Source organism: Columba livia, chromosome 23 (genome assembly GCF_036013475.1).
Source record: "Columba livia isolate bColLiv1 breed racing homer chromosome 23, bColLiv1.pat.W.v2, whole genome shotgun sequence".
Lineage (NCBI taxonomy): Eukaryota > Metazoa > Chordata > Aves > Columbiformes > Columbidae > Columba > Columba livia.
The window spans coordinates 1,127,523-1,152,368 of record NC_088624.1 but is presented as its reverse complement, the minus strand read 5'-3'; the positions used below and the strand labels follow the sequence as shown (position 1 = coordinate 1,152,368).

Genomic DNA, 24,846 nt, shown 5'->3' with positions numbered 1-24,846 from the left:
AGCCTTTGTGCCCCTGCAGCGAGCCATGGTTCTGTGCCCGGGGGCGTCTGCGTTGGATCCCAAATAACCAGCCGGGCCTGGGACATTTGGGTTTCTCGCCCTCCGCACGCGCGATGCCGACCTCTCAGCGCCGCGTTGCGAGGTGTGCGGGCTGCACGTAACCCGCCTGTCCTTGAGTGAGCCTGTGCTCTTAATTAAATTTGTTCTCTTCTTCGGAAATGGCTGATGTGACATTAGATAAGCCTAAACCCAGCCTTTTTCTTTCCAAGGTGCTCCTGGCAGCGATTCACTGCGCTTTTCCAGCTTCCCACTTAGCGAGAGGAGGAGGAGGAGGAAGAGTATGTCCCCTGCTCCAGAATGAACATGATGTAAGATTCCTTTTCCACAGACTCGCTGGTTATGAATGGTCGGATCCAGCGGTGCTTGTGAGGTCCTTGTGGGGACCTCATGATTTTCGGGGGCCATGGGACAAGTCCCGGGGCTGGAGGAGCCACCGCTGCCCTGGAGGAGCAGGTGTTCCCTGGCCGTGACCTCTTGGGGGACGGTGACGTTTTGTATCTCATGGTGATCTAAGCTGGTGAAACAGCCTTTTGATTGTCCTCTGAGCCTGGCTTAGAGCCACAGAGTCATTCTGGTTGGAAAAGACCCTCAAGATCATCGAGTCCAACCATTCCCCGACCCTTGGCACTAAATCATGTCCCTCAGAACCTCATGTCCGTCTGTCCAGCCCTCCAGGGCTGGTGACTCCAGCACTGCCCTGGGCAGCCTGTTCCAATGCCCCACAGCCCTTTGGGGAAGAAATTGTTCCCACATCCAACCTCAACCTCCCCTGGCGCAACTTGAGGCTGTTTCCTCTCATCCTATCCTATTCCTTATCTTTATTCAGCGCTTCCCAATGTTTGGTGTTGTAATCACGGGACTGGGACACCTGAGCCAGCCCAGAGCTCCTGCGTGAGGCTGCTCAGACGCTGAAGCCCTTGGGCACTGGGTACAGACGAAGGAGATATAATTAGTAATTAGACTGCGCAGAGGGAGGGAGCGTGGCAGCCGCCAGCCACCACAGTCCTGGGAACAGGAGCAGTCACGGCTCTTCCCGGTGCTTTGGAGCAAAGCAAAGGGCAGGGAGGTCTGTGGCCATGGAAGTTTACAGCTGAAACCCACCTGGGTTTTGGCTTTATAGAGTTTAAAACCCCAAACCTCTCTGTGCTCGCAGTTGTACCATCATGGGCTTGGTTCTGGCTCCAGCAGCCAGAGCTGCTTTTAAGCCTCTCCCCATGGATGGGCTCGACAGAGGAGGTGGCATTTGCTGAGCTCTACTCCCTGGTGAACAGTGATAGAATCCAAGGGAACGGCAGAAGATGTGCTGGGGAGGGTCAGTTGGACATTCAGAAAAGGTTCCTCACCCAGAGGTGCTGGACACTGAACAGGCTCCCCAGGGAGGTGTCACAGCCCCAACCTGACAGTGTTCAAAGAGACTGGAACATACTCAGACACACGGGGTGACCTGTGGGGCGTCCTGTGCAGGGACAGGAGCTGAACTTGATGATCCATGTGGGTCCAGCTCAGGACATTCTATGGTTCCCATGGTGGGGGGGCTGGCACAGGTCCCCACCTCTGGCCCCTGGCCACTCTGAGGCCATTGCCACATCTGGCCAGGGCGATTAGGGCTCGCTGGCCAAGGCGAGGCAGAGGCCGGGGCTCTGGCGCTGAGATAAGGCCCTATCACACCGTCCACACTCGGATGCCGCTGGCCGGGGAAGGAGAAACGCCAAGAGGGTTTTTATTTAATGTGGCTCTTTAGGAGCAAGAGTTGTTTCAGTTTGATAAATTTATATGTTGGGATAAAGTTGCAGGCGGGTTACGGCTGTAACTCTGGGCTAAAGAAATCCTCCTGAGTTATCTGCCTGGGGTTAAAGCCATAGCTGAGGTTTGGGTGACATCTCAGGCGCGTCAGGGCAAGGAGGGACGTGGCAGGAGGAGGGTGGGAGCTCCCGTGGGTGTGGGGTGCTGAAGCCAATGCTGAAACAAGCCCTGGGTCACCCCCATCTGTGGGGGACACCTGCATTTGGACCCATCCCGTCCCCTCTGTGATCCTGCCCCAAGCTCTAGGATCGGAAGGGACAATTCCTGGCAGGGCTCACTGGAGCAGGGAGCCGAGCAAAGCTTTGATTCATGATCTAATCCCCAGGAAAGCGATTACACAGTCCCCTGTTCTCTTCCTGGCAGCCAAATGCAAGTGAGAAATGGGTTACGTCGGCTGATTGCAGCGGTTCCTCAAAGCCAAGGGCTGGCGCTGGCACCCGCAGCCCAGAAATGTCACCCTGATAAGGGCCGCGGAGCTGCGGGCACCCCTGCGGAGCGGGAACCTTCTGGTTTTGGGCCAAGCTGGTTCCAGCTTGGTGTCCCAGGCCAGGTCAGGAGGGGACCCTCCAGGCTCAGGATCAGGGACAGCATTTTGGGGGTCGTTGGGGACCTTCTGAAGTTGTTCCCCGGGGAGGGGTGGGAGGGCAGCAGTCTGAGCAAACTTCACCCCAAATTTTCTCTCCTGTCTGCAGGGGCCTCAGCGGCACCGGGACACCCCCCTGCTCCCCTGGGATCTCCCGAGGCATCTCAGTTCATGATGGAAACACTTGTTAGGGGAACAAAAACCTACCAGAGATCCCTGCCTGGCTCCTTGTCTCTCTCTGAGAAGCTGGGACGTGCTTTAGCACCAGTGTCGGGTTAACGGTTCGACTCGATGACCCTGAGGGTCTTTCCCAGCCAAAATGATTCTGTGATTCTGCAGGAACAGCCGTATCGCCCGGTGTCCCCCTGCGCGGGCCAGGCTGGCGCGTGAGGACGAACCTGGCTGTGCTCCCAGGCCGATCCTCTCCTGAATGTTTCCGGTATCATTGAGTAGAAACAATCTGTCCTTAGGGAAAAGAAATTAGCGCCGGTCTCAATTGCTTTGTGTTTTGTGTAAACAGCCTCGACGGGTGGAACAACCTCCTCGTTTAACCTGGGCACACAAGCAGCTCTTGTCCGGGCTCTTGGCTCGCACAGGGCTGACACACACGTTCGTATCTTCCTATTTGCATGACGCTAATTTCGGGAGTTTGGACCAGAGTAAACGCAGAATAAGCTGCTGCTTGGGATGGTGCGGGCAGCGCAGAGGCTGAACCCGCCCAGAGAGCGGGACGGGGCTTCTCCTGGACCTGCTGCTCCAGAACCCAACTCAGGAGCTCCGAGGAAATGTCTAAACCAGACACTTCTCTATGATTTGGGCTGCATCGCCCCTTCTGCAGCCATCGCCCGGAGCCCCTCGGGGGGCGGTGGGCGGGGTGGGTTCCCTGCGGGGAGGGGAAGCCTCGGAGCCCCCGGCTGCGATCAGGGCAGCGTCCCCCGGCCGGGGCCGAGCGGGGAGGGCGGCGGGGGCTGCCGGGGCGCGGAGAGCTCGCCCCGGGGCACTGCGGCCGTGCCGGGCGCCCGTAACGCTGCCGGTGCCGGTGCCCGCGGGCGGCGGCGGGGCCGGTGGCGCAGCGGCGGCGGGGGGGCGGTGGCCGCGGCGGGGGCGGGCCCGGGCGGGGCGGGGGCGGTGCCACCGGGCGGGGCCGGGGCCGGTGCCCCGGGGCCGGGACTCGGCGCTGCGGGGTCTGCGGCGGCACCAGGTGCGAAGCTGCGCGGGAGCGGCCGCCCCGGGCCGGGCTGAGGCGATGCTGGCGGCGGAGCTCACCGGAGCCATGTCCCAGCCCGAGGCGGAGCGGGCGGGAGGCGGCTCCGCGCCGGAACCGGAGCCGGGGCTCCCCGGACGGGCCCCGCACCGCAGCCGCAGCTGGCGGCCCTCGGGGCGCGACTCTCGCCGCTCCTCGTTCCGCTTCAACCGGCGGAGCTCGGCCGAGCTGGAGCTGCTGGGCTACCCGGCGCCGGACGAGGGGCGCGGGGGGTCGCCGCCGCCGCCACCGGGCGCCACCGGGCGCCGAGAGCCGGAGGAGACGGAGAGCGAGGAGGTGGAGACGCGGGCGGTCGCCACCTCCCCCGACGGCCGGTTCCTCAAGTTCGACATCGAGATCGGCCGAGGCTCGTTCAAGACCGTCTACAAGGGGCTGGACACGGAGACCACGGTGGAGGTGGCGTGGTGCGAGCTGCAGGTACGGCTGCCGGCGCCTCTGCCCCTGCCTGTGTCCTGCTTGCACGCTGCCTGTGTCCTGCCTGCACCCTGCCTGTGCCCATGAACCGTTGTCCCGGGGGAGGGGGCTGCAGAAGGGGCCCTTTCTCCATGCATTTTCCCTGGCATGGGCAGCCGCCCCTGAGCCCCTCTGTCTGTCCATGTGGGAACCGCGGGGCATCTCCCCTGGGCTGGAGCCCGTCCCAGAGAGCGTGGGGACCTGAGATCCCCCGTTTCTACCAGGCACATCAGCAGCTTTCTGCAGCAGGGCTGGGGCTCCGCTCACTGCCCGGTGCTGTGCCCGTCCCCACCGGTGCCCCGCGGGGCTCTTGGCCTGGGCCCAGGTTCTCTGCTTAACGCCGCTGCTCCTGGCCCTCCTGCCCGTCACGTGCTGTTTTCCATTTGCCTTCTCTCTGCCTGCGCTGTGGAGCACACCGGGGTGCTCGTGCCGTTGGTGCCAGTTTTGCTCTGGGGCTTTACAGGTGGATCCAGGACCGGCTGCTGGCACTGAGCACCCCGCTGTGTTTTCAGTGTCCCCCAACTTGCAGCTTTCCCTTTGGAAGGGCAGTGAGGGCAGCGGTGCCTGCTCCGGTGCCGGCCTCTGCACGTGCACCCGCGCCAGTGCCGGAGCTGCCCCGGGCTTTTGTCCGATAGCCCTCGGTGTGCACCGGGGCACGTGTCCGCAGCGAGCTCCCATCGCAGCAGGGTACAGCGCGACCTTGGGGCGCTCTGCCTGCTTGACCTTGGCTGAAGCGGTGCCTGTGGGCACCTGCGTGTGGTTTCTGCGATGCTGCCAAGGGGCTCTCTGCTGGGAGCACCCAGACCTGTGGTTTTCCTGGTCTCTGAGCAGCACATCCATCTCCTCACTGCCCTGCAGCCTGGCAGAGCGATGCTGCCAGCGGGATGCTGAGGGCAGTAGTGAAGGTGTTGCCTCTGCAACACCTTTTCCCACTTGTCCATGGTCTTGACCATGGAGACACCAGGGAGGGCTGTGCCCTGGGGCTCCCTGTTCTCCTTGGAGTCCCTGGGGAGGGGCTTTGCAAAGTCCAAAGTCTCCAAGAGGCTCCTGACTCTGGGATCGCTGCTGGGGCTGGAAGGTCCAAGTCCTTGTTTACACAGAAAAACGTGCCTTGCGAGTTCATTGTCTTGTTCCTAAAACCTTGGTGCATCTGCAGGCAGCTGCCAGGGCTCAGTCCTTGGGGCGGCTGCAGCCCAGTGGTGCAAGAAGAAGGTGCTGAGCTCGCAGCGGGTGGTTTCTGGAGGGCTGACTGTGGCCTCTGAGTGAGGAAGGTGAAGTCTTGGGCCTCCGCCTGCATTAGTGGGTTGCACAATCGCTTCAGCGGCTGCCGAGAGCCAGCCCAGTGCTCCCTCCCTCCTATGGCCCTGTCCGAAGGCTCCGTGTGAGTCCCGTGTCCCTTCAGGCACTGGGGGAAGCACCAGCCTGTGGCTGGCGGGGACAGACTCTCCTTGGCGAGCCCAAGATCTTCTCCAGATGAGTCAGCCGTGCCCAGCACGTCCCGCCCGGCTGGCGCATCCCTCCCTGGGGTCTCAGCCCCTCGTCACAGACGTGCCCCAGCTCCCCTGCGCTGGCAGCCGGCACACGGCTCACACCCTGCCCCCCTGCTCATCCCCGTGACTGTGCTGCGGGGTCCTTGTCCCCACCCCCGTTCTGCCAGAGCAGCTCCTGTGTGTCGGCTGGGGTGGGTGCAGCCCCCGGTGCCTGTCCTGCAGCCTGGGGGGCAGCTCTGGTGTCCTGTGAGGTGGCTCTTGGGTGACAATACTCACCCTCCCAGGTGGAGGAAAGAGGGTCAAGAGCAAAATGCTCCCGTGCCCCCAGTCCTGGTGCTTGGCCCCCACGAGCTGGTGGGGGACATGTGTGAAGAGCCCAAGCTCCTGTCCCGTGAGCATCCCGCGGTGCTGAGACTTGGTAGACCTGGCTCCCCGCCACCCAGTGTCACCCTCCTAGATGGAGCTGAGTGCCCCCCAAGGGCCTCAGCACCTGCCCCCCCATACTTCACCCCCCATCTCCCTTCCCCACCCCATCTCCCTTCCCCACCCCACACTCAGCTCTGTCCCATTGCTCTTTATCCAGTGTCTCTTGTCCCAAAATCCACGTCCCACGAGAGGCTGAGAGCACAAGCAGCAGACTTTTTAAAGTTGTTTTTTTTTTTTTCAGCAATCATGCAAAGAATCAGACACTGTGACACAAATACGGGATTTAGAACCGCAAATAAAAATGGTTGTGGTTCTGCCCTTTTTTAAAAATAGCTTTGTCCTGTGTCTTTCACAGTTCTCCTTTTATTACCCTTCAGTTCTAAATGAGTACCTAACCTCAGCCCTGACCTGTTCTGGTCTGGAGAGCCTCGTCCAGCTGCTCTGATGGCTCCCGATCCCAAATCCCAGCTTTCTGTGCCGTCCTCACCCTGCTCTTCCCTCCCAGCCATTTTTGCCTGTCCCCTGCCTTCCTGTGGGACCCCTCTGGGGACGTCCCATCCCTGTCCCCCCAGTCCTGAACGCGGCGTCTGTCTTTACCTCCCGCCCGCATCCCGCAGCCCCACCAGGACCTGTTTGTGCTTTCCAGCTTTAGACCCGGGACTATTTCTGTTGATCGGTGTTGCGGGTGGTGGGGACGGAGGAAGCGGGGAGGAAACCAGAGGCCCGGAGCGGGATGGAGCTGTGAATACCTGCCCGTGAGCGGTTTTCCTGTGGGTCCCCTTGGCGAGTGCAGCCTCCCCCAGCCCCCTTGCCCAGGTAACCTCAGGCTGTGGAGCACTTTTCTTCCTAAATTCCTGCATCTTCCTCAAATCCTGTTCATGGCATTGTCCCAAAATCCTGTCCATCGTATGCACAACCCATCCTGCCTGCGCTGTGGTTGGGAATCTCTGCCTCTGCTCTGCCTGTCCGGGGCACGATTTAGGTTATGGTTGGACTTGATGACCTGAAGTGTCTCTTCCAACTCAAATGATTGTGTGATTCTATGAACTGAGGAGCTCAGGGGGGATTTGCTCAACGGGGGGTCCTGTGGGCTTGAGAATGTGTGTCTGTGCGCATACACGAGGTCACCGCTTGCCAAGCGATGGGGACAGACCTGTGGCGAGGAGCGGGACATAGGAACCCGCTGTTGCTGTGGTGCAGGCACTTCTGCCAGGGGACTGGGGGGCTCAGGGCCACTCTACAGCTGGGCAAGACCTGTCCTCGGCCACCGAGCCTGTCCCTCCCTCCCACGCTGGCCTCGGTTCCCACTGTTGGCCGTGCAGGGCTCCCCGGCAGCCAGCTCCTGGCGCTGGGACGGGGCTGGAGCGCTGCCACCCAGCTCCTCGCCCATCTCCAGCGTCCTCCTCTGCCCTGCGCGAGGTGCCGCTCGGAAAGGACACGGTGTCCCTGCGTGCCGTGCGGGGCTCTGCTGGCAGCCCTGCTGGCCCTGCGTGAGCAGCTCCTGCGGCCGCGCTGGGGCCGGATCGGGTCCCGCTGCCGGTGCTCGGTGGAACCGGCTGCCACTTCAGTCAAGTTGCACCGGGGAGGCTGAGGTTGGAACCTGGGAAGAATTTCTTCCCCAAAGGGCTGTGGGGCATTGGAACAGGCTGTCCAGGGCAGTGCTGGAGTCACCATCTCTGGAGGGCTGGACAGACGGACATGAGGTTCTCAGGGATGGGTTAGTGCTAGGGTGGGCTAATGGTTGAACTCGATCTTGAGGGGTTTTTCCAACCAAAACGGTTCCATGATTCGATGGATGGCGCCGGGTGAGCCCAATGGTCCCGGCACACGCTGGGGATGAGCTGGGCTTCCCCAGTCCTTGCTCCGGGCACCCCAGGAGAGGTGGCCTCATGCTGGGCATTCTCAGGGGGTGACACGGTGTGGACTATGCTGGGACAACCCCTCCAAGCAGGGTCCCCTCTTGCTGAGCTGGGAGAGCTGTGACCACCCATAGCTCCCTCCCTGCCCCTGTTCATAGCCTGTGTTGGCTTCCCCGTGCCTGAGCCGGCTTGCAGGACGAAATGAAGCCTCCGGGCTCCGGTGGGGAGCGGGGGACTGAGGGGTCTGGGCAGGGCAGCCGGTGAGCTGCACAGGGGCTCCGGTTGCTGTTTTCCTCCCCGGGTATGAAAGGTCCCATTCATCCTGTGGCAGCAGGGCTCAGGTTCTCCTCTGCGCCGAGCTGGTCCCTGAGCGTGTGTTAAAAGCAGAGGGGATTATGGAGCAGCTCCAGCCCAGCCGTGGGGCCGGCTGTGATGCAACAAAACTATTATGAAAGCTGATGGATGGCAGCTGTTGGCCAAGGAGCCCGGCACGGCGGTGGGAGCGCGGGGGTCGCCTGTGGCAGTTTTTGTTCCTTGTCCCCTGAGTGTGGGCTGGATTGGGGGGTCCCAGCTGGGTGTCCCCATGCTCTGCAGTGGCCCTTTGGGGTCCTGGGCTGTGGTGGAGCCGTCGCAGGGGATGCTGTTCTGCTCCTGCTCAGGGTGGGATCCAGCTCCGTCGGGGTCTGTCTGGTTGGCTCCCCCCTTTCTGTGCCATGGGGACATGTCCCTCCGGGATGAGGGGTCCCGGTCCTCCCCGCTGGCCCCGGCTCTGCGCAGTGCCCGTGTCAGCGCTCGGCTTCGGTTTCCACTTTAATTAACTCGAGCAGAAGGAACATGGAAAAACCTGGGCTGGAGCCGCCCCCCCCGCGCTCCCCAACAAAGGCCCCATTGAAGCGGCCCCGGCACCCGGCCATGGCGCTGCCCAGGGTGTCCCAGCGGGGAGAGGGGCTGTGCTGGGAGGCAGAAGGGCTGTGTGGGGCACAGGGTGGGGCACAGTGTAGGGCAGAGCCCCTGTGTGTCCCCTGGGCTGGGTGGGGGTCCCCATACGATGCTGGAACCTTTGTGCTGTGGGACAGCAGATCTGAGCCCGATTCTGGACCACAGCAGCCCCTGCTGCCTTGTGTGTGGGGAGCAGGGACAAGGTCATGAGGGTCTCTTGTAAGCCGGGGCATCCCCCTGTGCTCACTGGGGACCCCTTGTGCCCCCCCTCACCTCCCCCTGTGCTCACTGGGGACCCCTTGTGCCCCCCCTCACCTCCCAAACTCCTCCTGCAGACACGGAAGCTGTCGAAGACGGAGCGGCAGCGATTCAGCGAGGAGGTGGAGATGCTGAAGGGGCTGCAGCACCCCAACATCGTCCGCTTCTATGACTCCTGGAAGTCGTCTGTCAAAGGCCAGATCTGCATCGTGCTGGTCACAGAGCTCATGACATCCGGCACCTTGAAAACGTGAGCGGGGACCTCCAGGTTGGGGTGCTCAGGGGAGGGGACAAGTCTGCAACCCGGAGCTGGTGAGGCCACATCTCGAATTCTGGGGTCAGTTTTGGGCCCCTCATGGCAAGAACGGCCTTGGGGTGCTGGAGCGAGTGGAGAGAAGGGAACGGAGCTGGCGAGGGGCTGGAGCACAAGTGTGATGGAGCGGCTGAGGGACCTGGGGGGTTCAGCTGGAGAACAGGAGCTGAGGGGAGACCTTCTGATCTCTGAACTGCCTGAAAGGAGCTTGGAGCCAGGGGGTGTTGATCTCTCGGGCAGGTACCTGAAGCGGTTCAAGGAGATGAAGCTGAAGGTTTTGCAGCGCTGGAGCCGGCAGATCCTCAAGGGGCTACACTTCCTGCACACCCGCTCGCCCCCCATCATCCACCGCGACCTCAAGTGCGACAACATCTTCATCACCGGCCCCACCGGCTCCGTCAAGATCGGGGACCTGGGCTTGGCCACGCTCAAGCGAGCCTCCTTCGCCAAGAGTGTCATAGGTGGGGTTCTGTGTGCTCCGGGTGGCTGCCCGGGGGTGGCAGCGGGTGTTTTGTTGCCCTGGGGGTGCTGAACCCCCTGGCTGCCCCCAGGCACCCCCGAGTTCATGGCACCAGAGATGTACGAGGAGAAGTACGACGAGGCGGTGGACGTCTACGCCTTTGGGATGTGCATGCTGGAGATGGCCACCTCCGAGTACCCCTACTCCGAGTGCCAGAACGCCGCCCAGATCTACCGCAAGGTCACCTCGGTGAGCGCCCCCGGGGCTGCGCACAGTGCCGCGGTGCTGTGGTGGTGGATGGGGCTGGGGGGACAGAAGGATGGAACTGTGCAGGTCTCGCTGCTCCCTGAAATGTGTCTCTGTGCAGGTTGTGCAATACTAGACGTAGTCTGGGCGGTGGGAGGGTGCTGGGCTTGGCCAGACCCTGTGTCCCTCACCCCAGCGCCTTAATGGGGTGGAACGGGAGCGGGACGGCTCAGCCACCCCCTGCCCGGGGCACCATGGCTGCCCTGGCTGGTTCCTGCTGGCTCCTGCCTGCTGGGGTGGAAAAGCAAAGCCCTGGGGGCATCCTGGCCCTGGCTGCCTGTGCAGGGACACACAGGGCCCTGTGCTGGGACCCAGGTCCCCACGTGTCCCCCACTGCAATCAGGGGAAACTGGGGGCCATGGCTGCTTGGGGATTGTCCGTAGGTCCTGCAGCTGCCTGGGGACCATCAGTCAGTCCCGTGGCCCTGCAGAGCCCGGGTTCAGCCCCAGAGCCCCAGGAACCCGGCGCTGTGATGGGGCAGGCACAGGAGACACCGACACTTGTCACCCCCAGGGCCTGAAGCCCAGCAGCTTCTACAAGGTGAAAGTCCCGGAGCTGAAGGAGATCATCGAGGGCTGCATCCGCATGGACAAGAATGAGAGGTGGGGAGAGGAGGGGGGTGCTGGGAGGCAGAGCCGGAGCCCCCCCAATCCCCAGCCCCACGCTGAGCTGTGTCCCTGCAGATACACCATCCAGGACCTGCTGGAGCACTCCTTCTTCCAGGAGGACACGGGGGTGCACGTGGAGCTGGCCGAGGAGGACGACGGCGTCAAGTCTGCGCTGAAGCTCTGGCTGCGCATGGATGACACGAAGAAGCTGCACGGCAAGTACAAGGACAACAATGCCATCGAGTTCCTCTTCGAGCTCTACAAGGACGTGGCAGAGGAGGTGGCCCAGGAGATGGTGGGTGCAAGGACAGGGGAATCCTGGGTGCCACAGGGTCCCTGTCCCACGATGTCACCAGCCCCCTCCCATCCAGGTGGTCCTGGGCTTTGTCTGCGAGGCCGACTACAAGCTGGTGGCCAAGGCGGTGCGGGACCGCGTGGTCGCCATCAAGCGCAAGCGGGAGAAACTGAAGCGCGCCCGGGACACGCGATCGCCCGCAGAGCCGGAGCAAGAGGAGCTCAAGTCCCCGCTGCCACCCGGTGCCCCCACCCCAGTCACCCCCAGCTCCGGGGACTTCAGCAGCACCTTCCCCCCGGAGCCCGAGGAGCCCGAGGCCGACCAGCACCAGCACTTCGCCTACCGCCACACCAGCTACTCCTCGGCCACCTGTGCGTAGGCACCGGGCGGGGGGACAGCAGAGTGACACAGGGCAGGGGTCCCACCAGCCGTGTCGTGCGCCCAGCCCCAAAGCCGGGGAGGGGGCTCTGGCTCCAGCCGCGCTCACACGGGCGTTTCTCCACAGCCGACTGCGAGACCGACGGCTACCTGAGCTCCTCCGGCTTCCTGGATGACCCGGCCCATCGCAGCTTCTCTGCAGGGGACTCCACCAGCCCCCCACCTGCCCGCCCCGTGCGCTGCTTCCCCACGGTGAGTGGGGACCCACGGGGCTGTTGGGGTTCCCAGTGGCCGCAGCACTAGCTCACACCATCCTCTCCCCGCAGAGCATCGCGGTGCAGCTGCCCGGCGAGCATCTCCACCCCGCCAGCGGCTTCTCCTCCCCGGTGGACAGGTGAGGACAGGGGGGACCCGGGCAGGGGACAAACGGGGAGCACGGGGGCTGGGAACGGCTGTGCTGATGCTTCCCGCAGCTACGCCTCGGATGTGGCGTCCGGCATGAGCGACGGCTGCGAGGGGCTGTCGGCCAGCGAGCAGAGCAACAAGCTGCCGCCCAAGCGGGCGTCGGGGAAGCTGCTGCGGCGCCGAGCGCGGTCCCGGCTGCGCGTCACCAACGTGAGTGCCGGGGGTGCCAGGGGCGGCGGGTGGGTGCGTGTCCCTGTGCTAAGCCAGCTCTGTCACCCACAGATCTCCGACAAGAACGACCGGGTGGTGGAGTGCCAGCTGCAGACCTACAACAACAAGATGGTGACCTTCAAGTTCGACCTGGACGGGGACAACCCCGAGGAAATCGCAGCCGTCATGGTGAGCGCAGGATGGGGGGTGAGGGTGGGGGGGTCTTGCCTGGCCGTGCTGGGTGCTGAGTGGCCCCTCCGCCCCCCCAGGTCCACAACGAGTTCATCCTCAAGTCGGAGCGGGACGGCTTCATCCAGCGCATCCGGGACATCATCCACCGCGTGGAGACCCTGCTCCGCAAGGATGGGCACGGTGCCACCGACCTGCCCGACAGCCCCGAGGCTGAGCGCGGCCCCGGCAGCCGCGTGAGTGCCCAGCCCTGGTGTCACCCTGCCCAGCGGAGCCACCAGCTCCTGTCCCTGCAGCGGTGGGGCTGGGGTGGGGGGGTTCAGCTCAGCCTGTCCGGGGTTGCTGCCCCAGCACTGGGCTCAGCCACGTCCCCCTCAGCAGGTGGACCTGCAGCTGCAGGAGCTCTCGCGCTCCATCTCCTCCTCATCCTCGCTCAGCGGTATGCCTGTGCCCCTCCGCAGCCCTTCCCGTCCTCCCCGGCCCTGGGGAGGGTGGGTGATGTCCCTGGCTGAGCCCAGGGGGTGTCGGGGGGGGACACGTCCTGCCTCAGCTGTCACCCGTGCCGCAGACCTGGGCTGCACCAGTCCCAGCCTCTCGATCCCATCCCCCGTCCTGCCAACGCTGAGCAGCTCCCCACTGGAGAACGATCCCACCAGCCCCACGGAGCCCCCGGCAGTCCCCGAGTTGCAGCCGCCGCTGCCAGGCCCTCCTGCAGGTACCAGCTCCGGCACCTCCATCCCCCCGCGGTCACCACCGCGCCACGGCCGGTCCCTCGCTGCCACGGGGGTGTGGGGGCTCGTGGAGGTCAGGGGACACTCCTGACCCTCCTCTCTCTGCAGGCTCACTGCAGACCTGGCCCCTCGTCTCGACAGCTCCCTCCTGGCTGCCGGTGTCGCCGGGGTTCCCGCAGACCCCCCCAGGCACCCCGGGGGAGCCTGCTCCACCCGCCCTGCCGCTGTCCTCGCTGCCGTTCCCCACCTCCCCTGTCCCCAGCAGCCCCATGAGCCCCCCCGCTGTGACCAGCACGCCCTGGTCCCCCGCTGCTCCCCTCCTGTCCCTGGCCAACGTCTTCTCGCTGGCAGTGATGAGCGTGGCCCACACACTGCTGCCCGCTGTCTCCTCCATCGCCAGCTCGGGGGGGCATCTCTACTCCCCGCTGCTGCCGCGGCCACAGAGCCTCGTCCTGGGTCCCCCCCGCTTCGCCTACCCCGACCCTGCCAGCATGGCCAAGTCCCCCCCAGCCCACGGCGGGACCCTGGAGTCGGTGGGCGCTGATGTCCCCACTGCTGGGGGGGCTGTGCCGTTCCCTCCCCCGGCACCAGCCCCGCTGAGCCCCATGGGGAGCGAGGACATGGGGAGCCCCCTGCCACCGCTGAGCGTGTCCGCGCCAGGGAGCCCCGAGAGCGGCGTGGTGAGTATGGGGCGTGCCAGTCAAGGTGGGGGTCAGTGCTGGGGTGCTGGGTCATCGCTGCCCTGGGTGGGAACAGGGAGCCCTGTGGTGCGGGGAGCCCCTGGGATGTTGGGAGGGCTGAGCGGGTGGTGGGTCCCAGGGCACGGGGGAACCAACAGGGGGGCCTGGGGGGTGGCTGATGGTGCTCGGTACCCGCAGTTGCCACCTGGCTCCCCCCAGCCCGGCCACCCCCTCATCATCTCAGAGTCGCCAGCCTCCGGTGAGCCCAAGCCGCAGCTCTCTCCCATCAGCGAAGGTGAGGTGGGGACGAGCCGAGGCTGCGGTTGTGTCACCACAATGTCCTGGTCAGCCCACACGCCCCGAACCCCACCCTGCCCCTCCTGTCCCTGGCAGAGGCCAAGCCCCAGATCCTGGGCCGGTTCCGGGTGACACCAACCAAAGACCCGGTGGTGACGTCCCCGGCGCCGGGCAGCAGCGATGGCAGCAGTGACAGTGAGCAGCGCGGCGTGCGGCCGGCAGCCAGCGGGTCCCCCCCGCCCGCGGCCCCGGATACAGGGGACACCTCAAGCAGCGACTCAGACTCGGCGCTGGAGACGGTGGCACAGGACCCCGAGGCCGAGGAGGCGACGGTGGCACCGGTGGAGAGCGACCGGGATGTCCCCGTGGAGGACGAGGGTGCGGAGACCATGCCGCAGGCTGTGCTGAGCCAGGTCTGGCTCTCCCGCAACTTGTCCTACCCGAGCAGCGACGACAGCGAGAGCGAGGACGAGGAGATCTGGGAGGAGCTGCAGAACCTGCGCCAGAAGTGAGCAGCCCCACGGAAAGAAGCGGGGAAGCAGCTGGGGGGCAGCACAGGGAATCCAAGAGGGGACAGTTCTCCCCACTTGCCCCAAATCAGGGATGGTTTCCCCTCCCCGGAGCCCCTGGCTTGTCCGGGAGGACAATGTCACCTCCCTGGACACCGTGGTTTGGCTGGGAGGACAATGTCCCATCCCCAGCAACCCTCGTTTGGCTGGGAAGACAATGTCTCCTCCCTGGACTCCCTGGTTTGGCCAAGAGCACCACACCTGCCTCTCCAGAGCCCCTGGCTTGGCCAGGAGGACAATGTCCCCTCCCAGAAGCCTGTGTCTCAGCTGGGAGGACAATGTCCCCTCCCCATGGGCCCTGTCTCACCTGTCACCCCCCCGCAGGCACCTGGCCGAGGTGCAGGTGCTGCAGAGCGCGCAGAAGAAGGAGATCGAGGAGCTGTACCTGCGGCTGGGCAAGCAGCCGCCGCTGGCCATCGTGTCCCCGGCCGCCATGCTGTCCAGCCGCCAGCGCCGCCTCTCCAAGGGCAGCTTCAACCCCTCCCGCCGCAACAGCCTCCAGCGCCTGGAGCTGGCGCAGCCCCCAGGTGACACCCCAACTGCCCCCCATTCCCTCCCGGCGCTGGGAGGGGGGTCGCAGCCCCGTGTCCCTGCTCAGGGCCGGTTTGTCTCCGCAGGCATCATGCGGCGGAACTCGCTGAGCGGCAGCAGCACCGGCTCGCAGGAGCAGCGCCCGAGCAAGGGGGTGACGTTCGCCGATGATGTCGCACGGATGGTAAGTGTGGGGGGACGGGGAGAGGAGGGGACACGGATCCCGCTGCTGGCGGCCCTGCGGTGCTCCCAGTGCTCCCCAACTCACTGCTGCTTCTCTCCCCAGTAGCCAACTGGCCAGGAGTGACTCTGAACTACCTCAACCAAGTGCCTGCGGTGCTGGGTGAGCGGGAGCCCCAGCGCCGGCCCCCCCTCCCTCCCACACCCCTTGGCTGTCGTCCTTTATGGCTTTAATCCCAGCTGAACCCGCGCAGGCAGAACCGGGCCCTGCCCTGAGAAGCACCAGCCCCCATTGCATCCCAGTCACCATCCATCCCCTCCAGCTCTGCCCCGGAGAACGTGTGGGGGCCCTGGGGCTCCCCCACGCGCTGCCACCCTCATCTCACTCCAAAGAACCTCCCCTCCGCCCCGTAACGTGACAGGAGCGGCAGCAGGGGCACTTTGTTATGAACTGGTGTCTGGAAAGCGTTTTCATAAATATGAATTAAATACCAACGGGGTCTGCGTGTGTTTGTCCAGCGGGACTTGGAATCATTTTGGTCAGAAAAGACCCTCAAGATCATCAGGTCCAACCATTAACCCAACACTCGCACTAAACCGCGTCCCTAAGGCTTGTGGGCACCGTCAGTGCCGTCGGCTCGCGATAAGAGCAAACCAAGATGATAAACAGCAACACAGAGAACTGCGCCATCCCAGCACACCCGAGTCGGGGCGGGGGGAGACCCAGAGCTGGGCCACCAGCTGCGTTACCAACGGGTGCCGACGTCGGCTCCACACAGGGTGTTTATTGTGGGAAGTGATGGGCGCCCGGGCACCCAGGAGCGAGTCCTTGCTGCTCTCCTGCAGAAAAGCGGCTCCTCCGGGGGGGCCCCACCCCTCCCGCGGCCGCACCGAGCCCTGCGCAGGCCCCGACTCCCGCGGGGGCGGCTGCCCCGTGCCCGGGCCGCTCCCCTGTGCCCCAGCCCCGTAACTCGCTCCCGGGTCCGGTCCCTCCGGGCTCAACTCGCCGCTCCCTCCGCCCGCGCCCGGGCCCGCGCCCGCGCCGCCTCCGCCTCCTGCTCCAGCTCGTCCAGGAACCGCTCCTGCGACACCGAGTAGAAGGTGTAGCCGTCTGCGGGAGCCGTTAAGGAAAACAGCGGGCGCGGCCCCGCCGCGGCGCGACCCCCCCCACCCCGGCCCCGCTCCCCGCAGGATACAGATGCCCAAGGCCACCGCGCCGATGCCGAGCGCCAGCAGCACGTTGCGGCCGCGGAGCCGGCGCTGCAGGGCCCGCTGGCGCTGGGCGCGCTCCACCTGCGCCATGAGGAGCCGCTGCTCGGGGCTCAGCCCCGGCTCCCGCGCGGGGTCGATGCGCTGCGCGAACGCCGCCTCCCCGCCCGGCTCCCGCGGCGCCGCCATGCTCCCTGCCCCGCCGCTTCCGCGCCGCGCGGTGACGTCACATCCGGCGGGGGAGGGCTGACAGCCGAGAGGGCGACGCAGGAGAGCGGGGCGTCGAGTGATTGGCTGCAGCCCGGCGCGTGGCCGCGGAAGGAGCGCGCTCTGATTGGCGGAGCGCGGTCCCGTGACCGGGAAGGCGCTGAGGCGGGGCCGCACCCGGGAGCGGCCTCAGCGCTGAGGGGCCGCGGGCTCCGGTTCCTCCGCCGGCTCCGGTTCCTCCGCGGCCTTCCGGGGCCTTTCCCAGCGGCCGGGACAAAACTCTGTGGCCCTTAGTGGATTAATTATCGTCCGTAAGGCCTCCGAGCTGCCCCATGGGGTCCCCGGTGCGGGCGGGGTCCCGGTGTGGGGACTCAGGCCCCATTTTTGGTGAGGTGGCTCCGGAGATCATTGAGGATACGCTGATCCATTTGGCCACGGAAAACGAGCAGTACCTGAGCGAGCTGTCGGATCAGGCTGGGTGCTTCAAAGAGGCACAGATAGTGGGTGAGACTTTATCAGCTACAGCTGACTCCTGGGGTAATTAGCAGCTGTGTAATTAATTCCTGGGATGATTAACAGCTGCATAATTACCTCCTGAGATGGTTAATAGCTGTGTGATTAACTCCTGGGACAGTCAACAGCTGCATAATTATCTCCTGTGCTGTTAACAGCTGTGCAATAGATCCAGGTGACGGGCTTGCATGACTGTTGCACTTTTTTTTCTTCAGAATTTATATTCCTTTTGTCTGAAAAATGGCACTTGGACCAATCAGTGAGGTACCAAGCGGTGGAGTTGCTCGAAAGGTAATAAATATCCTGACGTTCAGTGCATTTCTCATTTCTTTCCACTACATGCACTCTATACCGCTCATTCAAGCAATGTATAATATATTTTTGTGTGTCTAGAGCTTTGTCTCTACTCATTTAATGCGAATTAACAGTTAGCTGTATATTCCAGGTACACGCAGAATCACTTTTCTTCCTTTTCATAGCAGAAAAGAACCGTTTTTTAGCCACTGTGGGTTTTGCAGGTTTATGATGAAGCAAATAGAACAAATCTCCTCTGGAGGGAAGGTTAAAAGTCGTGACCAAGGACACGGCAGCAGCTGCCGCTCTCTGCAGGATCAGATCCACGACACCTTTGTCCTGCGGCTCGTGTCGTGCGTTCAGCTCGCCAGCAAACTTTCCTTACACTACAATGTAAGCCAGTGAAACCTTCTCTTACAAGGTTTTTTAGCAATGTGATAAGTTACATAGTACATTAATCTCTGTTAAAAACTAGATTTCCTCTTGGAAAGACACTAGTGGTAGTGAAACACAAAGTATATTGAAATGGAGACCTAAACTTTTTCCGTTTAGGGCAGATTATCGCTCATCAAGTAACAATTTCTTAGGAAATGTTCCCAGTGCTGGGAAAAAAAAGTAAAGGGCTCATTGCATAGAAGATAATTTGTCATTTTATTTCCCTCTTAAGGTAGTAAACAGTGACACCGCTTTGGAATTTCTGCAGTCCCTAAAGTACTCGTACACTAAGCAGGAACTGCTGGAGTCGGAGCTTGCGGTTTTGAAAACTCTGCGCTTCCAGATCAACGTGTCGACCCCTTTGGCTTACGTGGAATTGCTCCTGGAGGTTTTAGGTAAGAATTAGTAGAAGAGAATGGAAAAGGGTTATTTTTTTAAGGCATGAGAGCTATTACTGATCAGAACCAAAATGTATTACAGATTTTTGTATCCTGTGAAGGCAAATGAAACTTCTGCTTGTCCGGGGTGTTATTTTTTGGATGAGAACTTTGTCCTTAATAGAATCGGATGTGTGTTGGTGGGCAGCCAGCTGCGACTCATTCAGTAAAAGATTAAAGAGTTTAAAACCTCCAAACCGTGGTGTAAAGCCACACTTTCTACAATGAATCAACCGTTTCCTTTGCCCAGAGACAACCTGAATTTCAGAACGAGTTAAATTATTCCGAGATAGAGAAACAAAGGGCAGTTGCGACCAGAAATCTTCATCCCTCTCTTAAAATATCTTCACGCTTCTTTTTAATTCGGTTTAATGACTCGAAGCACGTATCTGGTCTCTGTGCCAGGACACAACGGCTGTTTGCTGCCTGCACAACCTTTGCATTTCATGTGTATCCAGCTGCTGGACTTCTCCTACCTCATGAGAGACACCATCTACGACACGCTGTTGAAGGTCGCCATCGAAAATCCGACACCAAACAAGCTGCAGGTGTAAGTGGTTTATGGCACTATTGCTTAAAATAACTATTTGAAATTAAAACCCTGAAAAAAACTATGAAATAGCTGCATAATTCCAATTATGCCTTTTTTTTTTTTTTTTTAGGTTTTAAGATATTCTAATTTGGGGGTTTTTAGTGTTATTAATTATTCACCGGTTCAAAGCAACGTGCTTTACGTTAGCTTTACGGGCAAGTTAGGAAAGTGTTTAACTTAATCATAAAACTCCAGCTTTACCACTATCAGTTAATCGCACCTTATTTGGACTGAATGAGCCAGCGTGTCCATAGGCTGTACTGCCATTCCAGAAACACGTGGTTTTGAAGCGTAAAAGTAGCATCGTTTTACACCAGAAAGATGCTTTTACTTCTGCAGATCCAAGTTTTTGACAGTGAAGGAAGATTCCATGCTCTTGGCTGTTGGAATCATCAGCACGAGTGTGTTCGTACTCCACCCCGGGCACTGGAAGCAGGTAGAGGGGCCTGGGGGGTTCAGCGAGGAAACGGCCTCAAGTTGCGCCAGGGGGGGTTGAGGTTGGATTTAGAAACAATTTCTTCCCCAAAGGGCTGTGGGGCATTGAACAGGCTGCCCAGGGCAGTGCTGGAGTCACCAGCCCTGGAGGGGTTGAAAATACACATAGATGAGGTTCTCAGGGAAACTATTTAGTGCCAGGGCGGGGAACAGTTGGTCTCAGATCTTAAAGGTCTTTACCAACCAAAATAATTCTGATTACTCCCATTAGACTTGGGTTTAGAAGCACATCTGTAAATTAAGCGCTGTAAAGAAGTATCTTCATTTATTTTTAAGGTTGTGGAGCATTTAAACTCTATCACTGGCATAACTTCGCAAAGTATCCTAGAATTTTCTTACGCGGTGCTGACGCACATCCTCGGCGGCACCACTCCGAGGCAGCGCCACGGGATCCACGGGACAAGAGCTCCAGAGAACAGAATTTTGCGTCTTAAATAGAATATCTTCAACAGCCAGGCTTGTGTGGCAGCAGCAAACCGTTACGCTGCTGCTAACGGTCCCTTTTCCCTGATTCTGCACAACTTGGGTTCACTTTTGGTTTCCAACACCAGGCATTCCGCGATATTTCACGTTAGGTGTTAATTAGAAAAGCTCGTCCTTTCGGGATGCTAAATGAAAGCAATTTTTGTGTAGAATAGTGTTTTTATTATTTACTCTGTGCAGCTCAGTGCAAGAACAGGCTGCAGGAAGCATTACAGAGTTAACATCATAGTAGCGAACAGGATGTTAAACAGTGTCAAACCTCCTTAAGTTCGGGGCACAAAGAAGTGCTGATGTGACTTAGAAAAGATTTTATTTCAAACCGTCTTTAATGAGAAGCAGAACTCCCGTGAGTTATTCCACGTTATTCCCCGCGTTTGTCACGTTTTGCTTTTCTAACCTGTGTTTTAAGGTGTAACAGAACCAAAGTACTGGTGGTTTAGGTTCAACAGCAGTTTATACGCATCTATAAACCCCAAAAGTACCAGTTCAGCATCTATTCAATAGCTGATTCTTTTTAATTATTCTGTTCAGCTCAATGATATAACTTTACATATTGCTTTTCTATACACTACTTGTAATAACGGTATTTGAAATAAAGTGTCTTGTGGATTTTTGGTATTGTAAACATTTTGTACTGGTTAATATTAAAAGACATCTTGATTTTTACTTTCTCCAACAAAATGCAGACGCTCTGCAGCTGCCGGGACGAGTTCTTGACGTGGTTACTTGTTATAGAATTGGGATGAGACCCAGGCAAGGCCCCACTTCAGGTTAGTTAACATGAATTTTAGTGCTTTTGTCCATTGCTCCTCGGAGTTAAATTGCGTTTTAATAGAGTAAGAGCCACCGCTGCCACCTGTGTCTTCAATCTTCCCCTTCTCCACGTCCATCCTGGATCGCACACACAGTTTTATTAGCGCGTTACCACTGCAGGCATTTAATTTCAAGACAACATCAAATACTAAAATTTAAATCTGATGTTCGTATTATTATACGTAAGAATACTTAGTTTTTACAGGAAGTCCAGCAAGCCTCAGGTCTTCCCTGAGGATCTAGCTTTACATTTCAATTAAATTAAGAGCAAATCCTGCACACTTTAAAGAACACCAGATGATTCCAAAGGGACGGGGCTGGTCCTGAGGTCGGTTAGTGCTGCACAGGACGGCGCACCAGGTGTTAATCTGACACGTTCTACAGCAACACTCACCTGTAGGGCAAACAAAACCGAGTTTCGCCTTTTTCCACCTCCTCTTTAAACTGCTGCACGCAGTCCAGGAAAGCCACCATCGCGTGGTCGAACTTATTGTCCCAGAAAAACCTCAGGCCTCCGGAACAGTACAAGGGCAGCTCCTGGAAAAAGAGATTTGTTTCCATTTCAGATGCGCTCAGCGCAGCTCCGTAGTCTCTTGTAAGGCTTACGTTTGTCACAGGATGCTTAGAAATGGTTTGTGGTAAGTGTGGGCTGGGGTTCCCAGTCACCAACAATCACCCCAGGTGACAGTCTCTTCCTCGGGCCAGCAGCAGCACATAGTTCAAGTCCTGTCAGTTTTTAATGCTACTGAGTGGCAGAACGAGTGAGTTTATATAGATACAAAGCGAGATATTGTGTTGGAGAAGCTGGGGCAGCTGTTTCTCCTGTACCATACGCTCATAAAGAGCTCAGTTTGTTTTCTGCGTGCCCCAGAGCTCTGTGGCGTTCAGGGTCAGCGTCCTCGATTTGTTCAGGATCTCTCTTACCTTTGATTTGTCTGAGAGAGACTCTAAATACGAGTGGTTCCCATACGGCACCAGGCGGTATCTGAAAGGAGAGAGGATTCACTGGCAGGTGAGTCAAACTCTCTTTATCTGCGTCAGAAGTAAAACATGTTGTTATGTCGCACGTACCTTTGAAACTTGAGGCCCATTTTGTTGGCGAGCGCGTGGAGCAGCAGCACCGTCTGTCCCCAGGCGGCGTTGATCTCGTTCCACTCCACGGGAACGCTGGGGAGGCGGCCAAGCCTGAAGTTATTTATTGTGCCAAACTGGCCGCTGTGCCTGCGAGAAGAGGAATTATGAATAAGCGCAGTGGGGCAGGAGTGAGTTCAGAGAAGGGCAGGGGAGGCTGAGGTTGCATTTTGGGAACAATGTCTTCCCCAAAGGGCTGTGGGGCATTGGAACAGGCTGCCCAGCATCTACGTTACCAGATGTGAAAGGTCGCGTTGAACACGTTGGTTTTCTTTAATTTATCCAGTTGCATCTGGGCGTAGCGCATTTGGTTGTCCACGCTTTTCAGCTCATCGTCCAGCTCCAGTTGCTGTCTCTTGAATTCACAGTATTCCTTCTGATACCTTTTAACAGAAGCACGACAAGACACTCAGTGCAGGCTCTTACCGAACGGTGGTTGCTCACACAATATACCAGCTGTTGTTTTTTAATCTTGCAAAGAACAAGCCACTTGCATTTGTGCATTATTTACGGGTTTCTCCGTGTTATAATCTCATTTATCTGTTCCCTAAATTCCCTGCCCTACGCTGCAGTTGTTGTTCACTCACTGAGCTTCTTCCTGCTCCAGCCGCTCGGCCTCTGCCCTGACTCTCTCGAAATCTTCAGCCACCGTCTTGCGGTTTTTCTCAACGTCCTCCAGCTCCTGGATCAGCTGCTCTTCCTCCAGCGCGAGTTCTTTTAGTTCTGTCTGCAGTTTCTCCTTGTCATCCTCGTTCATTTGTTCCAGGATCTCCAGGCATCTCCTAAAGGAGAGTGACACGGTCAACCAAAACTGTCACCAACACTCCCAGCTCCTTTGCCACCGGGCACGTTCCAGCCGCTCTCCTGCAGCATTCACAGGGTTGTTGTGACCCACATGCAGGACCCAGCACTTGGCTTTATTGAACCTCAGACAATTAGGCTCGGCTGTGTCAAGACTTAGGCCTGGCTCTGATTGTTTCTCCTGGGTTTCAAGCTAGCGCAGCGCGGTGTCAGCTCGCGCCCGGCTCACTCACCGGTAGTTCTGACACTCGTTCTCGGTGATGTTGAGCTGCGTGTCCAGCTGGTCCAGCAGCGTGTCTGTGCACTCCTCGCACAGAGGGTGATCGACGTCTGTCTGTCCTGACATGATGTCAAACAGGTCACCGGTCACCTGCGGGGAGAGCTCACCCTCAGCTGGGGCAGAACCACAGGCACCTGCTTTCAACAGTCACGCAACTCTTCAGTCGGTGAAGTATTTTTCACAGGTTAAGTTTTGAATTAAAATAAACCAGCTTTACTGAACTACTCAGCAACACAAATACCAGCAGGTACTTTACAATTTAATTTTGCAGAACGTTGAGAAAAACTGATGCTCTGCTCAAAAGCATCCAAGTTTACCAGCTCACGGACACTCGCCTTGAGCCTCCGGCTGAGGTTTTCCATCGTGCCGCCATCCGACGCCTCCCCGATCAGCGTGAAGCTGTTGGCGCTTTCCGTCGACATCATCCTTGGAAGGAATTTAGTCAAGAGTTGAGCGACGAGGGTCTAGAGGAGCCAGCTCTAGCGCTAAACTTTTAAACCTGAGACTAGTTCCAGAGTCGGAGCGGAAGAACAGGCACAGGAGGCCGGGGAGCCCGCGGGTCAGGAGGGCTCTAGCGTGACAGCGCTTTGCGTTAATTTGGAGCTAATGAGCAGTGACCTAACACCGGGGGGTTCGCTGTGAGGAGCCCTCGGGGTCACAAGGAACAGGCGGCGCGGTGACGCCGGCGGTAACACCCCTGGGGGCCGTGTGGGACCCGCCTGTGACCGGGACCAGCGCGGTGGGACCGTACCTGGCTGGCGGGATGAACCTCCGGGAGACGCCATCCTGTCGGTTCTCTGTGAAGGTTTCCTGTGCGGTGAGAGGAAAACGGTCACCGGGAGGGGGACAAAAGCTGCTATGAGAGGAGGGACACGGTCACCGGGAGAGGGGAAAGCGGTCACCAAGAGGGGAGGGAAAATGGTCACTGGGTGGGGGGGACATGGGCACCGGGAGAGGGGAACGATGGGCACCGGGAGGGGAGGAAAACAGAAACCAGGAGGGGAGGGACACTGTCACCAGGAGGGAGGGAAAACGGCCACCGGGAGGGGGACAAAAGCCGCTATGAGAGGAGGGACACGGTCACCAGGAGAGGGGAAAGCGGTCACTGGGAGGGGAGGGAAAAGTCACCAAGAGGGGAGGGAAAATGGTCACTGGGTGGGGGGACATGGGCACCGGGAGGGGAGGGGCACTCTCACCAGGAGGGAGGGAAAACGGCCACCGGGAGGGGGGGGACACGGTCACCGGGAGGGAAAATGGTCGCGGGAAAAGGAGACACGGCCACCGGAGAGAGGAGCACCGTTACCGATGGGGCTCCCGCCTCCCCCGTACCTCCGTCAGGCCGCTCTCCTCTTCGTGCGCGTCCCCGGGCCGGGCAGGCGCTGCCGCCAGCAGCGGGGCTACGGGAGAGGAGGCGTCACCGCGGCCCGCGCCCCCCGGTTCCCCTCCCGGTTCCCCTGCCGGTTCCCCCCCCGCGCCCCGCCGGTACCGGTGAGCTCCTGGATGGTGAGGCGGTCGAGGATCTTGAAGGAGGTGTCGAGCTTGAGCGGCTGGCTGCAGCGCTGGCACACGAAGCTCACCTGCGTGGTGCAGGCGGGCGGGCGCGTCCCCTCCATCGCTCAGCCCCGCGCCCGCTCCGCCATGGCCGCGCACCGGAAATGACGCACACACCGGGGGGGGGGGGGGACACGACAACGACGACACGGTCCTAGCAGGGCGATAGGGCAGCGCCCGCCATTCCCCCGCGGGTGGTTGTGAAGAGAAGTTGCCAATATAACCAATTAACATAATAAATATCTTCTGACCACTTGCAAAACGAAGGATATTTTCCAGGTTTTAGACAAGGGGGTATTTTTCGCGTTTTCGATCCTT

General features: G+C 59.9%; 4 protein-coding genes across 9 annotated transcripts; 2 read left to right on the top strand and 2 right to left on the bottom strand.

Moving 5' to 3' along the window:
* The first annotated feature begins 3,692 nt into the window (after nt 1-3,692).
* On the top strand, nt 3,693-15,782 carry WNK4 (WNK lysine deficient protein kinase 4). Of its 5 annotated transcripts, none has more exons than XM_065039166.1 (20): nt 3,693-4,127; nt 9,213-9,385; nt 9,689-9,909; nt 10,000-10,157; nt 10,728-10,816; nt 10,898-11,117; nt 11,194-11,488; nt 11,623-11,747; nt 11,822-11,889; nt 11,969-12,110; nt 12,183-12,299; nt 12,380-12,535; nt 12,681-12,738; nt 12,868-13,014; nt 13,139-13,710; nt 13,909-14,005; nt 14,104-14,515; nt 14,901-15,103; nt 15,194-15,291; nt 15,397-15,782. In XM_065039166.1, exons 1-20 carry the CDS (start codon nt 3,693-3,695, stop codon nt 15,412-15,414), a joined length of 3,804 nt encoding a protein of 1,267 aa, XP_064895238.1. In that variant the 3' UTR covers nt 15,415-15,782. The 5 variants fall into 5 exon arrangements, with proteins under 5 accessions (XP_064895238.1, XP_064895239.1, XP_064895241.1 ...); XM_065039167.1 differs by having other exon boundaries at nt 15,394-15,782; XM_065039169.1 differs by lacking the exon at nt 3,693-4,127 and adding an exon at nt 6,371-6,895 and having other exon boundaries at nt 12,850-13,014.
* A 270-nt stretch (nt 15,783-16,052) lies between these two features.
* LOC135576086 (cytochrome c oxidase assembly factor 3 homolog, mitochondrial) lies at nt 16,053-16,733 on the bottom strand. The gene is made up of 2 exons (XM_065039444.1): nt 16,484-16,733; nt 16,053-16,398 (listed from the first exon to the last, which is right to left on the bottom strand). Exons 1-2 carry the CDS (start codon nt 16,683-16,685, stop codon nt 16,286-16,288), a joined length of 315 nt encoding a protein of 104 aa, XP_064895516.1. The 5' UTR covers nt 16,686-16,733; the 3' UTR covers nt 16,053-16,285.
* On the top strand, nt 16,724-20,577 carry CNTD1 (cyclin N-terminal domain containing 1). 2 transcript variants are annotated; one of them, XM_065039402.1, is made up of 7 exons: nt 16,724-17,207; nt 17,432-17,507; nt 17,735-17,903; nt 18,178-18,340; nt 18,841-18,932; nt 19,314-19,410; nt 19,746-20,577. In XM_065039402.1, exons 1-7 carry the CDS (start codon nt 17,036-17,038, stop codon nt 19,901-19,903), a joined length of 927 nt encoding a protein of 308 aa, XP_064895474.1. In that variant the 5' UTR covers nt 16,724-17,035; the 3' UTR covers nt 19,904-20,577. The 2 variants fall into 2 exon arrangements, with proteins under 2 accessions (XP_064895474.1, XP_005513678.2); XM_005513621.3 differs by having other exon boundaries at nt 18,788-18,932.
* Nucleotides 20,092-24,643, bottom strand: BECN1 (beclin 1). The gene is made up of 11 exons (XM_065039348.1): nt 24,464-24,643; nt 24,307-24,374; nt 23,729-23,787; nt 23,313-23,403; nt 22,931-23,067; nt 22,484-22,678; nt 22,133-22,279; nt 21,837-21,986; nt 21,690-21,750; nt 21,160-21,302; nt 20,092-20,843 (listed from the first exon to the last, which is right to left on the bottom strand). The coding sequence occupies exons 1-11, from the start codon at nt 24,588-24,590 to the stop codon at nt 20,675-20,677; spliced, it is 1,347 nt and encodes a 448-aa protein (XP_064895420.1). The 5' UTR covers nt 24,591-24,643; the 3' UTR covers nt 20,092-20,674.
* Nucleotides 24,644-24,846: the final 203 nt, after the last annotated feature.

Excerpts from the sequence above, each read along its gene's own strand:
- WNK4 (XM_065039166.1), top strand. The coding sequence starts at position 3,693 with ATGCTGGCGGCGGAGCTCACCGGAGCCATGTCCCAGCCCGAGGCGGAG. Across the intron at positions 9,910-9,999 it reads CTTCGCCAAGAGTGTCATAG|GCACCCCCGAGTTCATGGCA; the intron begins GTGGGGTTCTGT and ends GGCTGCCCCCAG. Across the intron at positions 14,516-14,900 it reads CTGCAGAACCTGCGCCAGAA|GCACCTGGCCGAGGTGCAGG; the intron begins GTGAGCAGCCCC and ends ACCCCCCCGCAG.
- LOC135576086 (XM_065039444.1), bottom strand. The coding sequence starts at position 16,685 with ATGGCGGCGCCGCGGGAGCCGGGCGGGGAGGCGGCGTTCGCGCAGCGC. Across the intron at positions 16,399-16,483 it reads CGCGGTGGCCTTGGGCATCT|ACGGCTACACCTTCTACTCG; the intron begins GTATCCTGCGGG and ends CGGCTCCCGCAG.
- CNTD1 (XM_005513621.3), top strand. The coding sequence starts at position 17,036 with ATGGGGTCCCCGGTGCGGGCGGGGTCCCGGTGTGGGGACTCAGGCCCC. Across the intron at positions 17,208-17,431 it reads CAAAGAGGCACAGATAGTGG|AATTTATATTCCTTTTGTCT; the intron begins GTGAGACTTTAT and ends TTTTTTCTTCAG. Across the intron at positions 19,411-19,745 it reads ACCCCGGGCACTGGAAGCAG|GTTGTGGAGCATTTAAACTC; the intron begins GTAGAGGGGCCT and ends TTTATTTTTAAG.
- BECN1 (XM_065039348.1), bottom strand. The coding sequence starts at position 24,590 with ATGGAGGGGACGCGCCCGCCCGCCTGCACCACGCAGGTGAGCTTCGTG. Across the intron at positions 24,375-24,463 it reads CACCATCCAGGAGCTCACCG|CCCCGCTGCTGGCGGCAGCG; the intron begins GTACCGGCGGGG and ends CCTCTCCCGTAG. Across the intron at positions 21,987-22,132 it reads AACGCGACCTTTCACATCTG|GCACAGCGGCCAGTTTGGCA; the intron begins GTAACGTAGATG and ends CTCTTCTCGCAG.